Source organism: Orcinus orca, chromosome 8 (genome assembly GCF_937001465.1).
Source record: "Orcinus orca chromosome 8, mOrcOrc1.1, whole genome shotgun sequence".
Taxonomy (NCBI): domain Eukaryota; kingdom Metazoa; phylum Chordata; class Mammalia; order Artiodactyla; family Delphinidae; genus Orcinus; species Orcinus orca.
In genome coordinates, this window is record NC_064566.1 from 34,233,290 (window position 1) to 34,255,539 (window position 22,250).

General features: G+C 34.6%; 1 protein-coding gene across 11 annotated transcripts in view; it reads right to left on the reverse strand.

The window, feature by feature from the left end:
* ANO5 (anoctamin 5) overlaps nt 1-22,250 on the reverse strand; it is a 98,113-nt gene that overhangs the window by 24,094 nt on the left and 51,769 nt on the right. For all 11 annotated transcript variants that reach the window (XM_049713479.1, XM_049713476.1, XM_033409477.2 and 8 more), the window contains 6 exons: nt 21,802-21,917; nt 12,395-12,529; nt 11,778-11,883; nt 11,624-11,684; nt 2,899-3,050; nt 683-757 (listed from right to left, as the gene is read on the reverse strand). In XM_049713479.1, coding sequence (XP_049569436.1) covers nt 683-757; nt 2,899-3,050; nt 11,624-11,684; nt 11,778-11,883; nt 12,395-12,529; nt 21,802-21,917 — 645 coding nt within the window. The remainder of the gene's footprint in view (nt 1-682; nt 758-2,898; nt 3,051-11,623; nt 11,685-11,777; nt 11,884-12,394; nt 12,530-21,801; nt 21,918-22,250) is intronic.

Here is a 22,250-nt window from a genome sequence, read left to right on the forward strand (position 1 = left end):
TGAGGTTAAAATACAGTCTACAACTGCTAATTATTTATACTTCAACAGGCTAACTTCTCAGAGGGTAACCTTGCCTGTTTTCCTAAAACTAAAGGTCAACTGTAAGAGGACATACATTTTGAAAGGGGAGGGCAGGAAATAGATTATGATGATGGAGAAATCTATCAGGTAAAAGGCATGGAAAAAATCTGACTCCCTAACAATGGGATATGCTAATTAAATTCTTCATGTAGAAGATGTAACATTTTCTTCCATTTATCTTGGCAAGAGAACGAACCTTAATGGTATAAAGTTTTTCATTTTGTATAAGTATTTTAAATGGATAAAAGATAAATTAATAATTTTTTAAAAAAAACTAAACAAATAGTCTGTAATCAAATTACTTATTTCACTGTTCTGGTTTCAAGTTATCACCAAATTAACAAAGAGCTGGGGGAGGGAGAGGGACGGGCTTTAAGATAAAGCACCTCTCTCTCCCCCCAACTCTTTATGCAAGGTTTAATCATGGCACATCCATGCAAATTACAGTTTATTCTATATAAGAGCTCCATTCAAGATAAAAAAAAAATACTGTGGAGTGGGAGGGAAGAGAGGGACTCAAGCCATTGCAGACAAAACTATTGAGGTAATCCCAGTATGATCTTACATCAATAGATGATAATAGTTTTTAAACAATGCTCACCCATAAAGTCACTGTGGCTCCCGATAAAAAGTACCATGGAATACGACTACACAAAGGCAAGTAAGGTTCCACCTCCTGTAATTTTGAAGAAATCACAGCAAAATTCAAAATCTACAAAGTTGGGAATCCAAGCAGTAGTCAAAATCACAAAGCCATGTTAAAGTAGAAACCTCCTCAATGGGTTCACCACAGCTCATGGAATGCTACATTCTAGTAGTGGTTCCTTATGTTTAGGTAGAAACCTTTAGGGCTCTCAGATGAAATATTTTACAAATGATATGAGATATAAAGGATACACATTATTTCCTGAGTGTTGAATTAGAGTTGTATTTAGGGAGAGGGAGACAGGAAAAACAAAGTCAAAACCTGAGGGCTGCTGCTTAAGTGGACATGCCTTAATGATGTTAAAATTTTCTAATTGAGTTAAATTGAATTGAGTTGAATGCACTGCTCTGTAATTGCTCTGTATGATATTAAGTAGGGTGCCTTCTTTATATTTATAGGATTAATTGTCTTCTTCCACACAGTTCAGGGGCCCAGACTTTTCTACAATTATGGGTTTTTAAGTCATTAATGGAAGATATTAATTATACCAGCTGATATTTTTAGCTATATCGAGAGGCAGTTAGATCTTACGGCCAAAATACTGTCATACAGTAAAAAATAGTTGTCAGCAGAAATCTAAATCATGTAATTCTATTTAACATATAAGATTTTACATCTGTACAGTCTCAAGGATTTTTCAGAAAGGACTGAATGCAAACAGAACATAGCAGTCAGGGTAGGCTGCCCAAGAGCTCTATTGAACCCCAGGATGTGTGTGGATACATCTGATTATGTACATGTGTATGCATGTGTGTATCCAATGTGTCAGTGTGTTCGTGTGTGTGTGCATATTTGTGTGTGCATGTGTGTGTGTCCATTCCTGCATGTATGTGTTCCCAACAGACTCAAATGTAAGAATTCTGGTTGTGCTTAACCACTGAAGAAGCACTGCAATGAAGTAAAAAAAAAAAAAAAAAAAACTCTCATTTCCAAAGCCATTAAAGCTAAGTGAAGTAGACGATTCACAGTGAATCAATACATATTGTTTTTCAACTTGTTTCAAATGTAAACATTCAGTACATCTTGCTTTTGGTCAACGGTGTTTGGCAAAGCCAATAGGCCTGCTTTTATTTTCTTCTTTATCCCATTAAGTATGAACAAATACACATCATGTCATTATTATGAAAATATCTCTTTTAATATATTTTTTATTAATTTCAAATAGCCACCCAAATTGTTAATGTATTTTCTGAGGTGATTTTTCTCTTCATTCATTTACTGAATATTTTGTAATGTTTCAAGGCAATTTAATAAACGTTTAGTGAATGCCTGTACTATGAGAAGAATGTTGAGTATTATACACAAGAACAGTGTCCTGAACAGAGTAGGGAATTCTACTGAAGAGATTTTTAGAGACATATTCTATTCTCTCTTTAATAGCATCAGGTAACATGGTGATTATAGATTATGGAAAGGTGGGGACTCTAAGAATATGCAGCCAAGAGTCTGCAAAGTATCTTCCATTTTCAAGTGAAACAAAAATGAGGTACCAAGAAGTCAAATAACTCAGTCAACAACATACAGCCAGTTTGCCAGTTATCCCCAAATCTAGACTCTCCTTTCCAGACACCAGTGCAATGATCTTCCCATTATAATTAATTAGAATGGACTAGGTGAATAAACTTTGGTCGAATAAAGCAATCACTCGTAAGCCCACTACCTTAATACAATACTATTTTAATTTTCACGCATTAACTTAGTATCATTTCCATGTCTATATATTTATATACAAAGCCCACAGCATGCACATTATTTTCCATTTCCTTTTATTTCACTTAGTATTAAAACTATGTATTTCATGATATGATGACTTGGATTTGCTTCAAAATAATCTAGTGGCAGGGAGGGGTAGGTGTATAAATGAAAGAAGATTGCCCATGAAATAATAATAATTGAAGCTGGGTGATGATTCCATCCTGGGGCTCATTATACTTTACTACCTACTTGTGCATGCGTTCAAGATGTATATTAGAAGCGAGTAAACAAGTTTGTATGATTTATATGTTGTAGAGTATTTTAAAGGCAAATTGAAATACACATCATTACTTGAGAGGCCACCCACAGCTTGGTGTCCATTGGAATATACTGCCTATTTCAGTCTCCTAATATACCTTAGTCACTGCATTCACTTTCCTATGTGTACACATAGCTTCAAATTCAGGTCTCAGCTGCAGCTGCTGCTGCTCCTCCTCAAAGTCCACCAGGTCCCACTCATATTCCAGTCTGGCTTGTCGCTGTTTCCAAAACTCCAAAAACAATGTGACTATGGGCAAAGAAATGCATAAGAACAAATATAATAAAGAGATGGAGGAATAAGTGAATAAGGAGATAATAACTAGATTTTTCTTTACTTTAAAAAATCATTTTGGTTGTATGATGGTTCTTCTGTCGCTGTTTGATGATAAAATTATAAATTTTGGCATAATACTATGTAATAGTCTTGAAATAACTCATATATAGAAATACAAATTCGTTTCTTAGACAGCAATCCATGCAAGAAAAATTTTTTTTAGGCATGCTATTCTCTCTCTCTTCATTCAGATAATTTGAGATAATATTTAAACTTGACTTTTTACTAACACCTAGATTTTGTTTGCATGTCTTTTACTGAAATCATTCAAGCAATTGTACCACATTCTCAGGCTTAGGGAAATTTAAGGAAAACAGGAGCCATTTCATAACACAGTATGTCTCTCTCTCTCTCTCTTTGTCTCTCTCCCTGTCTCTGTCTCTCTCTCTATATATATACATATAATATATAATATTATATAGTATAATATACAATATATATAATTTTTAAACAAACTTTCCCTTAAAGAATAACATATTTACAGAAAAGTATATAAAACATTACCAACACCCCCAGAAAAACCTTCCCTTATAACCCTTCTAAGGCATAGATGTAACTAGTTTACACACACACACACACACACACACACACACACACACATATATATATACATATATATATATATGTATATATATAAACACACACACACACATACCAGTTTCTTTACCCATTCATCTGTCAATGGACATTTAGATTGTTTCCACATCTTGGTTAATGTGGAGAGAGTTACAATGAACACAAGAGTGCTAACATCTTTTTGAGATCCTGATTTCAATTATTTTGGGTAAATACCCAGAAGTGGGATTGCTAGATTATATGACAGTTCTATTTTAATTTTTTGAGGCACTTCCACACTGTTTTCCAGTTGTACCATTTAGCATTCCCACCAGTAGTATGCAAGAGTTCATTATAATTCTTCACATCCTCATCATTTTGGTAATAGCCATCCTGACAGGTGTGAGAGAACATCTCATTGTGGTCTGATTTGCATTTCTCTGATAACTAATGACATTAAGTATTTTTTCATATATCTGTTGGCCATTTGTATAACTTCTTCGGGGAAATGTCTATTCAAGTCCTTTGTCCATTTTTAATCAGGTTAGGTTTTGTTATTTTTTTAAAACTATTGAGCTACAGGTGTTCCTTATATATATTTCGGAGATTAACCCTTTATCAGATAGATGGTTTGCAAATATTTTCTGCCTTTCAATGGGTTGCCTTTGCACTCTGTTCATTGTTGTCTCTGCTGTGCAGAGCATTTTAGTTTGAGGTAGTCTAGCTTATTTTGTTTGTTTTTGTTGCCTGGGCTTTGGTGCCATCTGCATGAAATCATTGCCAAGACCAATGTCATAAAGATTTTCCTTATACTCTCTTCTAGGATTTTTACAGTTTCAGGTCTTATGTTTAAGCCTTTAATCCATTTTGAATTGATTTTTGTGATGGTGTAAGATGTGAATGAAAAATGTTGCCTGCCATATCGGTAAACAAAGGATGTTGCAGCCATCAAGCCACTACAGCCCAGATGGTGAGCCCTGAGGGAACTCAGGATGGGAAAGAACAGGATACTGGCCCCAGATAGCTAAGGTGCATATCAAAGGAATGATTTCAATTAGCCCAGATTCTTGCATCTTCCCATACAAAGAAAAGCGCTAATTCATTAACTTAAGGTATCTGGTTTTCTTTAATTAACAGTAATCTTTTGATGTTCTGACTACCTGGTCTTTGTTGCAAAACTCCTATGTATCCTGGCTCCTCCCTTACCTCTTCAGAGCAGTTCCTCAGAGCTATCTGAGAGGCTGCCTCCTGGGCTTGAAGTCCTCAGAAAGTCTGCCAAATAAAACATAATTCTCAACTTTCAGGTTGTGGATTTTTTTTCAGTTGACGAAGATAAGGATCCAATTTCATTCTTTTGCATGTCGCTGTCCAGATTTCCGCAGCACCATTTGTTGAAGAGACTATCCTTTCCCCATTTTGTTTTCTTGGAAATCCTGTTGAAGATTAATTTACCATATACATGTGGATTTATTTCTAGGCTCCATTCTGTTCCATCGGTCTGCATGTCTATCTTAATGCCAGTACCATACTGTTTTGATTGCTGCAGCAAACAAACAGTTCTTAACTGGTTTTCTCCCCAGGGCTAAAAGTAGAGGCAGCAGACACAAATGCCCATCTTCCAATCTTTCTTTGAAAGAGATCTACTTGCAGACTTTAAAAGCTGCTGCCTGAGGGTCCAGCTTCCAAACAGCCTGCATTTAGGTGCTGACTGAGATCTTCCCATTTGGGATACTGATGGGTTTTGGCACACCCCCCAAATACTGGGAACCACTAAGAACAAAGAAGGCAGCTTGAACAATCACAGGCCACACTTTCAAGGCTGGGAGAGGTAGCTGTTTTACCTAATGAACAGAAATCAACACAGGGAGGCAAGGTAAATGAAGAAACAAAGGAAAATATGTTCCAAATAAAAGAACAAGATAAACTGCAGAAAAAGACCTTAACGAAATGAAAACAAGCAATTTACCTGATAAAGAGTTCGAAGTAATGGTCATAAAGATGCTTACTGAGGTCTGGAGAACAATGCATGAATAAAGTGAGAATTTGAATAAAGAGACAGAAAATATAAGAAAGTAATAAACAGAGATCATAGAGCTGAAGAATACAATAATTTTATTGTAAAATTCAATAGAAGGGCTCAGCACATACTACATAAAATGAAGAAAGGATCAGTAAACCCCAAGAAAGGGAAGTGGAATTCAGTCAGAGCAGAAAAAATGAATGAAATGAAAATGAAAAATGAGTGAAAAAAAGTGAAGTCAGCTTAAGGGAGTTATGGGACAATATCAAGCAGACCAACATTTGCATTATAGGGGGTCCCAGAAGGAGAAGAGAGAGAGACAGAGACAGCATATTCAAATAATGCGTAAAAACTTCTCTAACATGGGGAAAAAAAAACAAATATCATATCTAGGAAACCCACTGAGTTCCAAAAAAGATGAAAACAAAGAGAACCACACTGAGACACATTATATTTAAAGGGTCAAGAGTTAAAGACAAAGAGAGAATCTTATAAGCAAGAAGAGAAAAACAACTTATGTATAAGGGAACCCTCATAAGACTATCAGCAGATTTTTCAGCAGAAACTGCAGGCCAGAAGGGAGTAGCATATAGTCAAAGTACTGAAAAAAATTTGAGGACCAAGAATACTCTACCTGGAAAGTTTTCCAGACAAGTAAAAGTGGAAAGGGTTTATCACAACTAGAATGGCTTTTCAAGAAATGTTAAAGGGACCTCTTTAAACTGAAATGAAAACATATAAAAGTACAAATCTCATTAGTATAGGTAAATGCATAGTTAAATTTAAAATACTCATGTTATAATGGGGGTAGGTAACTCACTTGTAAATCTATTATGAAGGTTAAAAGACAAAAGTAGTAAAAATAACTGTAACTACAATAAAATTGTATAACTATAATAATTGGTTAAAGGATACACAAGCTAAGAAGATATAAACTGTGACATCAAAAACATAAAACATGGGAAGGAAAGTAAAAATATAGAGCGTTAGTATGCATTTGGAATTAATTTGTTTTGCTTGCAATAGAATGTTATAACTATAAGATGTTTTATAAAAGCCTCACTATAATCACAGAGCAAAAACCTATAAAAGACATGCAAAAGATAAAGAAAAAGGAATCTAAGCATACCATTACAGAAAATTATCATACCCCAAAAGAAGAAGGCAAGAGAGGAAGAAAGGAACAAATGAATTACAAAACAATTAACAAAATGGCAATAGTAAGTCCATATCTGTCAATAATTACTTTAATGTAATTAACTAAATTCTCCAATCAAAAGTCACAGAGTGGTTGAATGGATAAAAAAACAAGACTCAACTATGTGTTGCCTACAAGAAACTCACTTCAGCTGTAAGGACACATATATACTAAAAGTGAAAGGATGGAAAAAGATATTCCATACAAACTGAAACCAAAAGAAAGCAATATTAACTATACTTACATAAGACAAAATAGACTTTAAGACAAAGATCACAATAAGGGGAAAAGAAGATCTTTCTATAATGATAGAGAGATCCATCAAAGAAGAAGATATAACACTTATAAATACTTATGCACTCAATAGAGGAGCACCTAAAATATATACAGCAAATGTTAACAGACCTGAAGACAGAAATTGTCAGCAACATAATAATAGTAGGGAACTTCAACACCCCATTTTCAACAATGGATAGATCATCCTGACAGAAAATCAATAAGGAATCATTGGACTTAAACTACATGTTAGACCAGAGGGACTTAAGGGGCATTGACAGCACTTTCCATCTAACAGCAGCAGAATACACATTCTTCTAAGTGCACATGGAATGTTCTCCAGGAAAGGTCATATATTAGCACCACAAAACAAGTCAATAGATTTCAAAAGTTTGAAATCATATCAAGCATCTTTTCTGACCACAATGGTATGAAAATAGAATTACAGGAAAAGTTAAAACTGGAAAATTCACAAATATGTGGAGAATAAAGGACATGCTACTGAACAAACAGAAAAATCAACAGAGAAATTAAACAATATCTTGAGACAAATGAAACTGGAAATACAATATACCAAAACTTACGGGATGCAGCAGAAGCAGTTCTAGGAAGGAAGTTCATAGTGATAAATGCCCACATTAAGAACCAAGAAAAAGCTAAAATAAACAACCTAACTTTAGACATTAAGGAACCAGAAAAAGAAGAGCAAAGTAAGCCAAAGGTAGTAGAAGGAAGGAAATAACAAAGATCAGAGGGTAAATAAATAAAAGAGACAAAAAGACAATAGAAGAGATCAATAAAACTGTTTTATTTTGAAAAGATAAACAATAGAAAACCTTTAGCCATAATTACCAAGAAAAAAAGATAAGGCTCAAATAAATAAAATTAGAAACTAAATAAGAGACATGACAACTGATAGCACAGAAATACAAAGGATCATGAGACTACTATGAACAATTATGTGCCAATACAGTGGATAACCTAGAAGAAATGGATAAAGTCCTAGAAACATACAACCTACCTAAACTGAACCATGAAGAAATAGAAAATCTCAACAGACCAATTACCAGTAAGGATATTGAATCAGTAATCACCAACAAAAGTCCCCAGCAACAAAAGTCCAGATCAGATAGCTTCACTGGTGAATTCTATCATGCATGTAAAGAAGAATTAATCCTTCTCAAAATCTTCCAAAGACTAGAAGAGGAAAGAAAACTTCCAAACTCATTTTATGAGGCCATCATTATCCTGACACCAAAGTCAGACAAAGACACTACAAGTAAAGAAGTTATACTTGATGAACATAGATGCAAAGAACCTGAACAAAAGAGTAGCAAATCAAATTCAGCAATATATTAAAAGAATTATACACAATGATCAAGTGGGATTTATTCCAGGGATACAAGGATAGTTCAACATCCACAAATCAATCAACATGGTATACCACATTAACAAAATAAATGATAGAAGAAAATCATCTCAACAGATGCAGAAAAAGCATTTAACAGAATTGAACATCCATCATGATAAAAACTCTCAAAAATATAGGTATAAATGGAATGTACCTCAATATAATAAGGGCTATACATGACAAGCCCATAGCTACCATCATAATCAGTGGTGAAAAGCTGAAAGCTTTTCCTCTATGATCAGGGACAAGACAAGAATGCCTATTCTTGCCTCTTCTATTCAATAGAGTACTGGACATCCTAGCCAGAGCAATTAGTCAAAAATAAATAAATAAATAAAAGACATATAAATTAGTAAGAAAGAAGGAAAGAAATAAAACTGTCTCTGTTTGCAAATAACATAAAATTATAAAAAACATCCTGAAGACACCACCAAAAAACTGTTAGAACTAATAAATAAATTTAGTCAAGTTCCAGGATAAAAATAAATATATAGAAACCCATTGTGTTTCTATATACTACCCACGTACTAACAGAAAGAGAAATTAAGAAAATAATCCCATTTACAGTAACATCAAAAAGAACAAAATACCCAGGAATAAATTTAACCAAGGAAATGAAAGATACGTACACTGTATACTACTAGACACTGATGAAAGAAATTGAAGAAGACACAAATAAATGGAAAGATAGCCCATGCTCATGGACTGGAGGAATTAATATAAAAATGTCCATACTACCCAAGCAATCTCCAGATTTAATGCAATCCCTATCAAAATTCCAATGCTATTTTTCACAGAAATAGAGAAAACAATCCTAAAATTTGTATGGGGCCACAAAAGACTCCAAATAGCCAAAGCAATCTTGAGAAAGAAGAACAAAGCAGTAGGCATCATATTCCTGATCTCAAACTATATTACAAAGTTATAGTAATCAAAATAGCATGGTACTTTTGGCATGGCATAAAGAGAAACATAGAGACCTATGGAACACAATCAAGAGCTCAGAAAAGAATCCCACATATTATGGTCAATTAATATTTGACAAAGGAGCCAAGAATACTCAATGGGGATTTCTTCTATAAATGGTTTTGCGAAAATTGGATATTCCTTTGCAAAAGAACAAAACTGAAAAAAAAGGGAACCCTTGTGCACTGTCAGTGGGAATGTAAATTGGTGTAGCTGTTATGGAAAACAATATGAAGGTTCCTTGAGAAATTAAAAATATAAATATAATAGGATGAAGCAATTCCACTTTTAGGTATATATCCAAAGGAAACAAAATCATTATCTTGAAGTGATATCTTTACCTCCATGTTCACTGCAGCTGCTGGGTGTTCTATGCATAATTGCTCCTCTATTTGTTACGACATATAAGGTTAGTACAATCTCTGTCAATGGAAAGAATTGAAAACTACTACATTTGTTGTAATTTGTGTACCTATCATCCATTTCTGATTCCAAAAAATGACAGGCAGGATTTGGTAGCCACATAATGAAGAGCTGTCCATATACTAACTTAACCAGAGGAGGCTGCTGGAGAATTGTGGGTAAGACTTCTCTGTCTCCCATTCTCTCTTTGAATCTGGCCTTTTCTCTTCAGACCATAGCAGTCAAGCAGAAGTAAGAGAAACCCATAAGAACCTCTGCTTCATGTACACACCCCCACAAATGTTGGTGTCCTATTGCCTGAATCAAGCTACCTTGTTCCCTTGGCCAGTATTTTTCTTTTTTTAATTAATTAATTAATTTTTCGTTGCGTTGGGTCTTTGTTGTTGCGTGCGGGCTTTCTCTAGTTGCGGCGAGCAGGGGCTACTCTTCATTGTGGTGTGCGGGTTTCTCATTGCGGTGGCTTCTCTTGCTGCGGAGCATGGGTTCTAGGCGCACAGGCTTCAGTAGTTGTGGCACATGGGCTTGCGGGCTCTAGAGCGCAGGCTCAGTAGCTGTGGCACACAGGCTTAGTTGCTCCGCGGCATGTGGGATCTTCCTGGACCAGGGCTCAAACCCGTGACCCCTGCATTGGCAGCTGGATTCTTAACCTCTGTGCCACCAGGGAAGTCCCTCCTTGGCCAGTTTTTAAATGCACACACTTGTGCTTTTTAAAGACTTTTTTTGTTAAATTGGAGAGAAAAAAGTCTATCTTTCACCAGAGTCCCCCAAATTTTTAGACATGCTTTAGAAGTCTTTAGACCTCCTCTTGCCAAGTTACTCTTACAGAAAATACTTTCCTCACTGATGGCGGGAATAACTTCATAACACTTCTACTTCCCACATGATACAAAATAGAAGAGATACTGGGACATTTCCAAAATTAAGGGAAATTCCACCTTACATGGGAGATTTTTACCAAATGGAACTGGAAGCTGGAACTAGAATTTGACACAGGAAATTTAAATTCAAATGTTGAGTATTAGCTCTCAACATTTTTTTTTTTTTTTTTTTTTTTGTGGTATGCGGGCCTCTCACTGTTGCGGCCTCTCCCGTTGTGGAGCACAGGCTCCGGATGCACAGGCTCAGCGGCCATGGCTCACGGGCCCAGCCGCTCCGTGGCATGTGGGATCCTCCTGGACCGGGGCACGAACCCGTGTCCCCTGCATTGGCAGGCGGATTCTCAACCACTGCGCCACCAGGGAAGCCCAGCTCTCAACAATTTTTGAGTCTTGTTCCAGTTTGTATCCATGACTCAATATCCTCCAGCCACCAAATACTTATGTTTATTTCTCCTGAATTAAGCACTTATTGAGCCTGTTTTTACCACAGTGCTGACAGTGTAATCTGATTACATATGAAGTTTCAAAAATTATAGTGTTTTTCAGAGAAATGAGCAGATGACTAATAGAGAACTTTCTGGACCAAGGATCAAGACGAATGACCATTGATGTGGACTCCATCAGTGTACTGATGCTAGCAAAGACATAAATATGTAAAATCACCTTTGGTTTATAAGGTATGCCAACTGTATATGTTACATGAATGGCCATAAAACAGATAACATGGAGAAAGCTGTTTTTATGTAACTATTTACTCACCCCAAATTCCCATGAATATTGCAAAGAACACTGTTGACTCATTGTCAAATAAATGGGAGAACTGTAAAACAATAACAACATCACAAAGACTACTTAGTATCAAATGAGGGAGGGAAATTGCAAGTCTTTTTAACATACCACAATACATACATACCTTTGAAGCCCAACAGGTAGAATTTAGTCTCCAATAGTCACACATTACATCACAGAGTGGGCACATGATAATCTGACCCCCAATCTCAGGGTCACAGATCTCAGTGCTGCAGAGGGAAGAGGAGAGTTTTTGTTTTGTTTTGTTTTGTTTTTGTCTTGGTTCGTTTTGTCCACACGGCATGGCATGTGGGATCTTAGTTCCCCGACCAGGGATGGAACCCATGCCGCCAGAAGTGGAAGTGTAGAGTCCTAACCACTGGACTGCCAGAGATTCCCAAGAGCAAAGTTATATTAAAAGTGATGTGTTTGGGTGAAAGTCCAAAGCTGCTTTTATTGGAACAACATTATACAGCTTCTTACATATGGCACAAGGGGAAATGAACTAGCAATTTTTGTAGATCAAATCATGCTTTGAGGAACAGAATCTTTAGAGCCCATCATTAAAAACAAATTTTCCATAAAGCACCAGGTGAGGGGTAGCTGCTATGTTTGGGTCTTTTTCAGAAACATCAATTATCTGCTGCCATAGGAAACATTCTGACACAAATTCCAGAAAAATAATAGCAACAGTTTCAGTTAGCATAAGATTCTCTATTTGGGCAACGCAGCTGCACTTACCTGCTTGAGTTATCATGCATCGATAATAAGCCGTAAATAAAACAAGCTAAGCCAACTATAGCTGCAAAAAACAGCATTTCTGTGTAAAATCCGAGAAAGACAAAATAGATGCCAATTTTTTCTCCGTAATAATCCCTATGAAAGAGGGTAAAAAGAGAATCAGAGGTTGTAAGAATGATACAGTCCTGAGAGTCTTGGTTTTGTATTCAGACAAACTTGAATTCTAATTTTGGCTCCATTGTTTTCCAGCTGTGAAATTTTGATAAAGTTACTAAACTTTCTAAACCTTAGTTTCCACATCATAAAATGCAGGATAATGCTTAGCCATAGAATTGGTGTAAGGATTAGAAGAGACAACACATGTAAGTAAGAAGCCAACTGAGTGGAAGTTAAGATCTACTTTTGAAATAATCAGGTAATTTGAAAAGCTTTTAAATTTTAAAGAGTTTAAATGTTTTGAAATAAAGTGCAGAACATTCTTCTAGCAATTAACAAATCAAAATCACATTCACAATCTGTGCATGGACTTTTGCTTTATCTCTCTCTAAAATTGAAGAATGTACTCAGACCACAACAGATGAGAGTGGTTGTATGTATGAACTTCCATCTTCCTTTAAATTTGGAGCTCTGATGGATGCTTATAGAATTGTAAGACAAGGAGCAAACCAAGGAATCAAAAATGAGTGTTTAATCAAGTTCCATAAAATATACAGTTCAGCACTTGCTTTACAAAGAGTTAAAAAGTGACAGCATTAGTTGGAATAAATGTTCAAGTCTTATAACCAAGTTTTGGGGTTTTTTTTTCTGTTGTTTTTTAAACCAACTCTCTCCTTAAGGAATCTCTCAAAGAACCAGAGAACAAGGTTTTCTCTGCCTCATAAAACCAGGTTTTTTAAAAAAACAACACAAAATAGGTTAATCTTCTCCCTTATTCACGTAGAGCTCAGCTCACCAAATCCGTGAAGTCTTACCACAGTTTCCTAGACAGAGAGATGTAATCCCTTTTGGGCTCTAATAGCATGATATATATAAATCTATTACAGCACTATTTATTAAATTGTAATTTCCACACATGCTCAAAAAACAGGCAAATCTAAACATAAAGGGTTTAAATTTTACATAACATAAACTTATTTAACATAAACTTAATTTCCCAATGAGAAGGTTTTTAATTTTTTTTCACTCAATATTAATTTTATTGAATATCCCATTCTTCAGTTTTCAAAATTTCTAATCTTTTCTAATGAAACAGGCATCTCTCTGCTTGTACCATCTTTCATTCTTTCATTTTTTCATTATTTTCAGTGATAATAAACATTTTTACATTGTTGTTTTCCCTTGTTCTGCTTTTCAAATTACTATAAACTTGAAATTAAATTATAATTCCATTGTATTCCCTTGTTAATTTACCATTTACAACTTCCTTAGGTTCACTCACACAGGATGAGTAAACTTGCTTTTTCTCTTTTTTTTGTTTTTGTTGAAAAACATAGCAATTATTATAATACTGCATAACATCAAAATCTAAAAAAAAGAATAAAAATATTTGATTTGGGAAAATTTACTATTCATCGTGTCTATTTCCATTTGATGTTTTAAAAATTATAGAATCAATCATTTTTAAGGTAAAACATCAATATTACTGCTATATGCTTAACCAAAAAATTATTTGGGAATTCATAAAGAAACTGGATATTTCAAAGAACTACATTTTTCTTCCTTTCAAATTTCAAGAATCTTATTCCTTGAGAATTAAAAAAAAGTCCTCAAGAACTCCAGACCTTTAATTAGTATTTAAAATATTCTCAAAAAGAGAAATTCTCAAATGAACATTTATTATGTATGGAATTATAGAAATAATTTTACTAAACTTTGGACTTGAGGAGCTTAATAATAGATTAACGACTAAACCATCTCTTAAGAATGCAAAAAGCAAGAGACATGTCTTAGATTTGTATTATGGTAAATACGTATATATTATTTACATATTATTGAAATAACGTTTAAGATGTTAAATTCTTATTATTCAAAACAAAGAAAATGAGAAAAAGCCAATAATATGAGATACTCTGTAAAGTATCAGACATAAGGAGAATAAATACTTCTTTTGAGTATTAAGTTTTTAGAAAAATTTGCCTTTTATTTACACTTACGGTATTTCTTAACCTGTCCATTTTACTTGCTAGATTTTGCACTCATCTGTGGCCCCATAACATTTAACAGGGCATCTCATAGGTAGAAGACATTCAATATTCTTCGTTGTGAGATCTTGTGAGAAGGCACTGGTCTAATTTTGTATTCCCAGGACTTAGTCTGAGACATAGCAAATAATCAAAACAATGATGGTGGAATTGAAATAAATATAGGCTTGAGGAATGAATGAACAAAATGCAAACATTTGGTCTAAAGAGATTCATTTTTCCCATGAATTCATGGACATCTGAGAAACAGCTTAGCGATTACACTATTTTGGCTTTTAATAGCACCATTATAGTCACTGTAAACATATTTGTTCTAACCTATTTGCTATATAGCAGTATATCAATTTTAATTATAAGCATTAAGCCATCCCAATAGATGATATCAGAAAAATTATTTGGAGCTCTTAAATTGGAAAGAAAAAATGGGATCAGAAGGCATATAATATTGAAGACTGATAAACCACTGATGGTAACCTTTGTATTCCCAGTTATCCCTGAAAAAATATAATCTAATATGACAAAATGATCAGTACCCAAAAGGCAGTAAAAATATTTACAAATATTTGGACATGGAACTTAAGTTTGGTGTAGAGATAACATGAAATATGTGAAATCTAGGAATTCAAATCCTATATTCTAAATCTCTTTCCAGGCACCCCTAGTCATCATTTTTTTTTAACCCTCTATATCCAATCCACTAGGTCCAATAAATTCTGTCATAAAAGTCTTTTTCTTTTTTTTCTTTCTTTTTTTTTTTGGCTTTGTCACGAGGCATGTGGGATCTTAGTTCCTCAACCAGGGATTGAACCTGCAACCCCTGCATTGGAAGCACAGAGTCTTAACCATTGGGACCACCAGGGAAGTCCCATAAAAGCCTTTTTCTAATCCATAGTCCCCTCTTTCCTGTTACCAGTGCCTTGGATATGACCTTCAATATCTATTACTGGAAAATTTTTATTTTATTTTATTTTATTTTTGTGGTATGCAGGCCTCTCACTGTTGTGGCCTCTCCCGTTGTGGAGCACAGGCTCCGGACGCACAGGCTCAGCGGCCATGGCTCACGGGCCCAGCCGCTCCACGGCATATGGGATCTTCCTGGACCGGGGCACGAACCCGCGTCCCCTGCATCAGCAGGTGGACTCTCAACCACTGCTCCACCAGGGAAGCCCTATTACTGGAAAATTTTAACAGCCTCCTTACTTCCCTGACTTCGGTCTTGCATCCTTCTACTATCTGTCCTGTTTCCAAGAGAGTAATGTTTCTAAAGCACAAGATTAAACAATGACCGTTTCCTCCTTTAAAGGTTTTCTCCTTTCATCTTAGCAGTGTTCTTCATGATTTTTTACTGATAAACATTCAAATCTTACCAGCCACACCTCCTAAATGAAGAACTAAATGCACAATGCTCTTCTTTAGCCCAGTGCTCTTTACTTGTTCTCTCTACCTGGGATATTCTTAACTAACTTGTTTACCTAGCAACCTGCTACTTCTCTCAAGACACACTCAAGAATAATCACTGTGAAACTTTCCCTGAGGTTGTCATAAAGGTAGGTGCTCTTTCCTCTGTGCTCTGTTCTTTCATGAGAATCACTCTGCTGTAATTATTATGCACTTGTGTGTCTTCCTGCAAATATCTTTGTGTTAGGAAACCACGTTCTGATTACCTTTATAGCCCTAGCCTCTTGCTGATATCTAGCAATGCTAAATAAATGCTCATTAAAGGAATGTGGGCATTGTAATTATGCATCTATAGACAATTCCTTTCTACTTTTAAGGATATTTTTATTTTTAACAAGTCTTCCCATAAAAAACTTTCATAAAACCATAAAATCAACAAGGAGAGGAAATAAAACCATACCTGATATAGGCCTTCAAGCATCATGACAGAGAACACCATGATCTTCAAATTACTTGTAAGTAAAGAAATAAACCCAGTTCCAACTGAGTACCTATTACCAGCTGCCATACCTGAAGTACAGAGAGCAGTGAAGAAGATGCTTAAGAAATTCTAGGGAAAACATGTGAAGTAGGGTGGGGACATTAGACAAACACAGACAAAATAATCCCTGGGAAAAAGTCTAACTAAATGCCATAATACTGAACACGTTGGGACTTGGTAATTCGTAGTACTAGCTAAAAGAAAGGGATCTGAAAATGAGTAAGCCTGGAAGTGGCAGCCTCAGAAAAGCAATGTTTCTGGGGAAGAATCAGATATAAAGGGTGGTACTTCTTAAAAGTGGCAGAAAAGAGAGAGAGTTAGTATTCTATAGAAATGAAAGAAAAAGCGCATGACAAGCACAGGATATCATCCATGAAAGAAACTGCATGGAATAGGAAAAAAAACTAACAGAAGAGTGTACTCTAATGCTAGAAACTCCATGAATTAAACACAAACAGAAAAAAGCAGAGCATACTATACAAAATTACATTAAAAAAAACCTGAAAATGTGAAACAAAGAGCTTCAGCTGATGAAAATTCTCCCAAAAGAACATGAGGAATACTGTAAAAAAGCAGTACAAACTGAATTAAATGTTCTCAGATAAATAACTAGAAATGTAAGAAAATATCAGAAATATAAAAATAAGAAGTGGGAAAAAACAGGAATAAATAAAACAAGAGATGAAAGAAACCAAAAAACAGAGGAAAGAGAAGAACCCTATAAGATCATGTCAGAACTGATGATGAAATTATGAGGTATTCAAGAGAATAAATGGACACCAAGTGAAAATCTAATAAAAGATGATAAGAAAAACAGGATACCTATCAAAAGAATGAAAATGACATAGAGAAGTAAAAAGGGTCTCAGGAAAATTGTTTGATATGAAGACAGGCAAAAAAGACCAAACATACAGATAACTGGAGTCCAAAGAAAATAATCAAAGCACTGGAAAATAATTATATTTTAAAACTATAACCCAAGAACACTTTCCAGAAAAACAAACAAACCAAAAAAACCAAACAAAATAAAAGATACATAGTTAAAGGATCCACCAGGAACAGGGAAAACTGACTTAGAACAACCAATTCCAAGACATAATGTGTTAAAACAATCAGATTTTAAAACAAACAAACAAGCAAACAAAACTCTCCAAGGCCCCAGGCAAGATGATAAATTAATGTACAAAGGCAAAGAACTTCCTACTAAATGAGGACACACCAGAGGCATTTCCAGTAAGATCAAGAACAAGACAAAGACACCAACTATTATTCAACATTGTTCTGTAATTATCAACCAATTAATTGAATAAAAGAAAATAATTATAGACATAAGAATTGGTAAAGAAAAGTAAAATATTTCTATTTAAAGATTATATGATAATATACCTCGATAGCCTTAATGAATCAATAAAACTAATTCAATAAAGAATTCATCAGGGCATTAGAATATAAAACTAACACTCAGAAGACAATAACATATAACATGTAAGTAAATACATAATTTATAATAGCAACAAAAATATAAAATACTTAGGATTAAACTTAAGAAAGTTTTATAACTCTATAACACTCCTGAAAAACCCCAAAGTAGGCTTAAACTAAGACATACCTTTCCCTTGACAACTTTTCCTTGATTAGAATGTCTCATCATCAAAATACCAGCCTAGGGCTTCCCTGGTGGCGCAGTGGTTGAGAGTCCGCCTGCCGATGCAGGGCACACGGGACCAGGACATGATGCCCCAGTCCAGGAAGATCCCACTTGCTGCAGAGCGGCTGGGCCCGTGAGCCATGGCCGCTGAGCCTGCGCGACCGGAGCCTGTGCTCCGCAACGGGAGAGGCCACAACAGTGAGAGGCCCGCGTACCGCAAAAAAACAACAAAAAGTACCAGCCTACCTAAGTTAATTTATAAACTTAATTTGATACCCATAAAAATACCAACCATCTTTTTTAGTAACAAGCTAGACAAGTTGATACTAAAGTTTATATGGAAGAATAAACATGTAGAATGTACAAGGAAACACTGAGAGTAAGAGCTATGATGAGGTATTAGCCCAACTAGATATTAAAACATACTAGAGGTAAGCCACTACAATTAAAAGAGCCTTCTGAATCACTGCTGCACACCTGAAACTAACACAACATTGCAAATCAACTATACTCTAATATAAAGTAAAAATTAAATTAAATAAATAGCCTGCATGGATAGTTAGCTAGATCAACAGAATAGGCAGAACATCCAGAAAGCAACTCAACTGCATATAGAAATCTAGCATATGATAAAGGTGGTACCTCAAATCACTGAGGCAATGATAAACATTTTAATAATAGATTTGGGACAAGTAGAATAGAAAGTGCATATTTAACTTTATAAGAAACTGTCAAAGTTGTTTTTTTAAAGTTGCTATACCATTTTGCCTTCCCACCACCAATGTTTGAGATTTCAAGTTGTTCCATATCGCTGATAGCACTTATTGCTGCCAATCTTTTAGATTTTAGCTATTCTAGTGTGTGTGTGGTGGCATCTTAATGACATTTAGTGAATAAAGATGTTGTACATCTTTTGATGTACTTATTGACAATCCATAATTATATTCCTTTGGTGATGAATCTTTTATCTTTTGTCCATTTTAAATTTTGTCTCATTACTGAGTTGCGAAAGTTCCTTAAATAAAAGTCCTTTATTGATATGTGTGTTGCAAATGTTTTCTCCAGTCTGTGTTTTGCCTTTTTATTTTTGTAACTGTCTTTTAAAGAGCATACATTTTTAATTTTAATGAAGTTAAATTTATACATTTTTTAAATTGTGCTTTTTGCATTTGATCTGAAAAGTCCATGCCTAACTCCAAACCACATACAATTTTCTCCTATATGTTCTCCTAGAAGTTTTATAGTTGTAACGCTTACAATTAGTTCTCTCATCCATTTCAAGTTAATTTAAATTTTTGTACAGGAAAGAAGCAAGATTACATTTTTCATGTAGATAGCCACTTGTTCTCGCATCATATGTTGAAAGGACTATCCTTTCCCCAATGAATGACCAGGCACCATTGTTGAAAATCAATTGACTATATATATGTGGATTTATTTCTGGACTCTCCTTTTATTAAAGATTTTTCTTTGGAATAATTTCAAATATATAAAAAAGTTACAAGAATAATTCAAATAATACCCATATATCCTTTAATTCTTTTACTGTAAAAATATTGCTGCATTTGCATTTTATCTCACTTCATATATTATATTTCCCCATATATACATGCCTTTTTCTGAACCACTTGCAAGTAAGTTGGTTGAATATGTACATCATGGTCCTTTACCCTTAAATACTTTATTGTCTATTACTAATAATAAGGATATTACCCTACATAATCACTGAGAAGAAACCTTAGGAATAAGAGCTGTTTTCTGCAGTTCCTCCCTCTGTGATAATATAGTGTTTTCTTTCTTGTCTTTTCGATTACCTAGTTAAAAACTTTACACCTAGCTATCAATTCTTTACATTAAATTGTGTTAAAAATTTAAGTTTATTTAAAAACTTATTTCATTACTGAAATGGAAAAGCAGTATAATTTGCTATAAATGAAAAGTTATAATAATAGGATGAAAAGGTTTAAAATATTATTAAATTTAAGCTAGATACTGCCATCTGATGGAAAAATCTGAGCTTCCACTTTGTTGTAAAAGAAAATCAGCAAGTGCTAACAAGGTACTGACCTGAGGTGTAATGCATTTGTCTATATCAAGGGTTATAAGTACAAACCTTTGGGGAATATTTATAGCAGAAACATCTGTAGACAGCTAAATCCTCTCAATATATTTTGAACAATGTAAAATATGTAAACCTCATTCTGACAACTTTGCTTTTTTGAAAACATACCATGAAAATATTCTCCAAGGGCACTAATTGTAATAGTGAAAAGTTTGAAACAGCCTAATCTTTTTCAATAGAAGAATAGACAAATAAGTTATGCAAAATTTATAATATGGTACCCTGTGTTGTGTTAAAAAGCACAAGATAGATCTGTGTGTACTCAAAGGGAAGTATGCCAATAATATACTATTTAGTGATAAAAGAAAATCTTAGCAAAAAAGTAAATAAAGATTCCATTGCTCCAGGAAAAAAAAAGTATGTATTTTACTTCACAGGCACATAAAAATAAGACTGAATGGCTATTACCAAATAGCCATAGTTACTTCTGTGGAATTCAATGGAGGTGTAATTTCACTTAAAACTTTGCACATCTCTTTATTGCTTGGAATTTTTTAGATACATGTCCTACTTTTATAATTAAAAAAATTAAATGGCCATTAATCAGAACAATTAAAATATCCATCCAATCAAGAGTTTATATAAAGATTTACAGAAACCACAGTTTATATGCTAGTTGCCTTCTATTTATTCTTAAAAATTTCCCCTCTTATTTGCCTTAAATGAAACTGTTGGAATAACATTTCACTTGGTTTGGATGTAGACATGAAAATCAGTCTCATAAAAAGGAGGCTGTGATGCTGTGCAAGCAGAGCAGTAAAAGCATATCTCACTGAGTAAAAATACTGCTACCAGCAACCAGGGGTCTGTAACCTGATTGTTTCTTTATTGAAATCAGAGCAGGAGTCTCCTAACATCCTGTATGCATGTAATATTGTCATGGTTCAAAGCAAGAACCTGCAACCATAGTCTTCTTGCATAGCTAATGAAACTGTCTAAAGAATTGAGATAATAGAACAATTGCCTTCACAGCTTTCTGAGATCAACACACACACAAACATCCATACATGACCTTTCTTCTATCCTCTAAATTCCTAGACGCAGAGGAAAACAAACAAACAAAAAATTATTGTGTTAAACACTAAGTGCTAACCCCATGCTAAGAAAATATACATATATCATTTAATTATCAAATAACCCCATAAGGAAAGTACTATTGCTATTCCTATTTTACAGATATAAGTCTCATAGAGGTTAAATAACCTGGCCATATTTATATGCTTCTAAGAGAAAGAGCTTGGATTTGAACCCCATGTACCTAAATGCTAAGGCCCAACTTCTGAACCATCAAGCTATCTCTGCACTGTGGTTAAGACCATTCTGACAACAGCATTTTGCTCACAAATGAATGACTAAATGGTAGCGTAGATACAAAACTGGGAAGATGGGAAACGTAGTGGGTGAGAATAGTAGTAAAAAGAATGGAATACGATGCCATTGTGAATAAAAACCACATAATCAAGTTTTAATCAGTTTGATTCTGTGTAAGAAACTTACCTAATCAAATTAAAAGGCTGCTCCTTGTAAAAATAGGAAAACCGGGCCCAGTTCTGGCAAAGTGTGTACCTTTCATTGACAGGATTCGGAGGTTCTGATGGCTTCCAATATTGACCCTACAGACACGCAAGAAGAAATTACTGAATGACAAAGCAAAAGATAAGGGTGAATAAAGGAACACTGCCTTTATAAAAAGCCTAGTGAATGAGGCAAATGTTCTCTTTCACTTTTCGATTTGGATTTTCATATTCTATTGATGTAAATTACTAAATCATTTAGTGTATTGTAGAGTGTAGTACATTTGCTACACTCTACAATAAATGAAAGTAATAGTGCTTTATTTATTAAATTTTCACAGCCAGCTATCTAAAAACACAAGTTAAAGTCTGAGACTTTGGCTTTACTCAAGCTGCTCCTTTGACCTGGAGTCCTCCTTTCATCTCTACTCA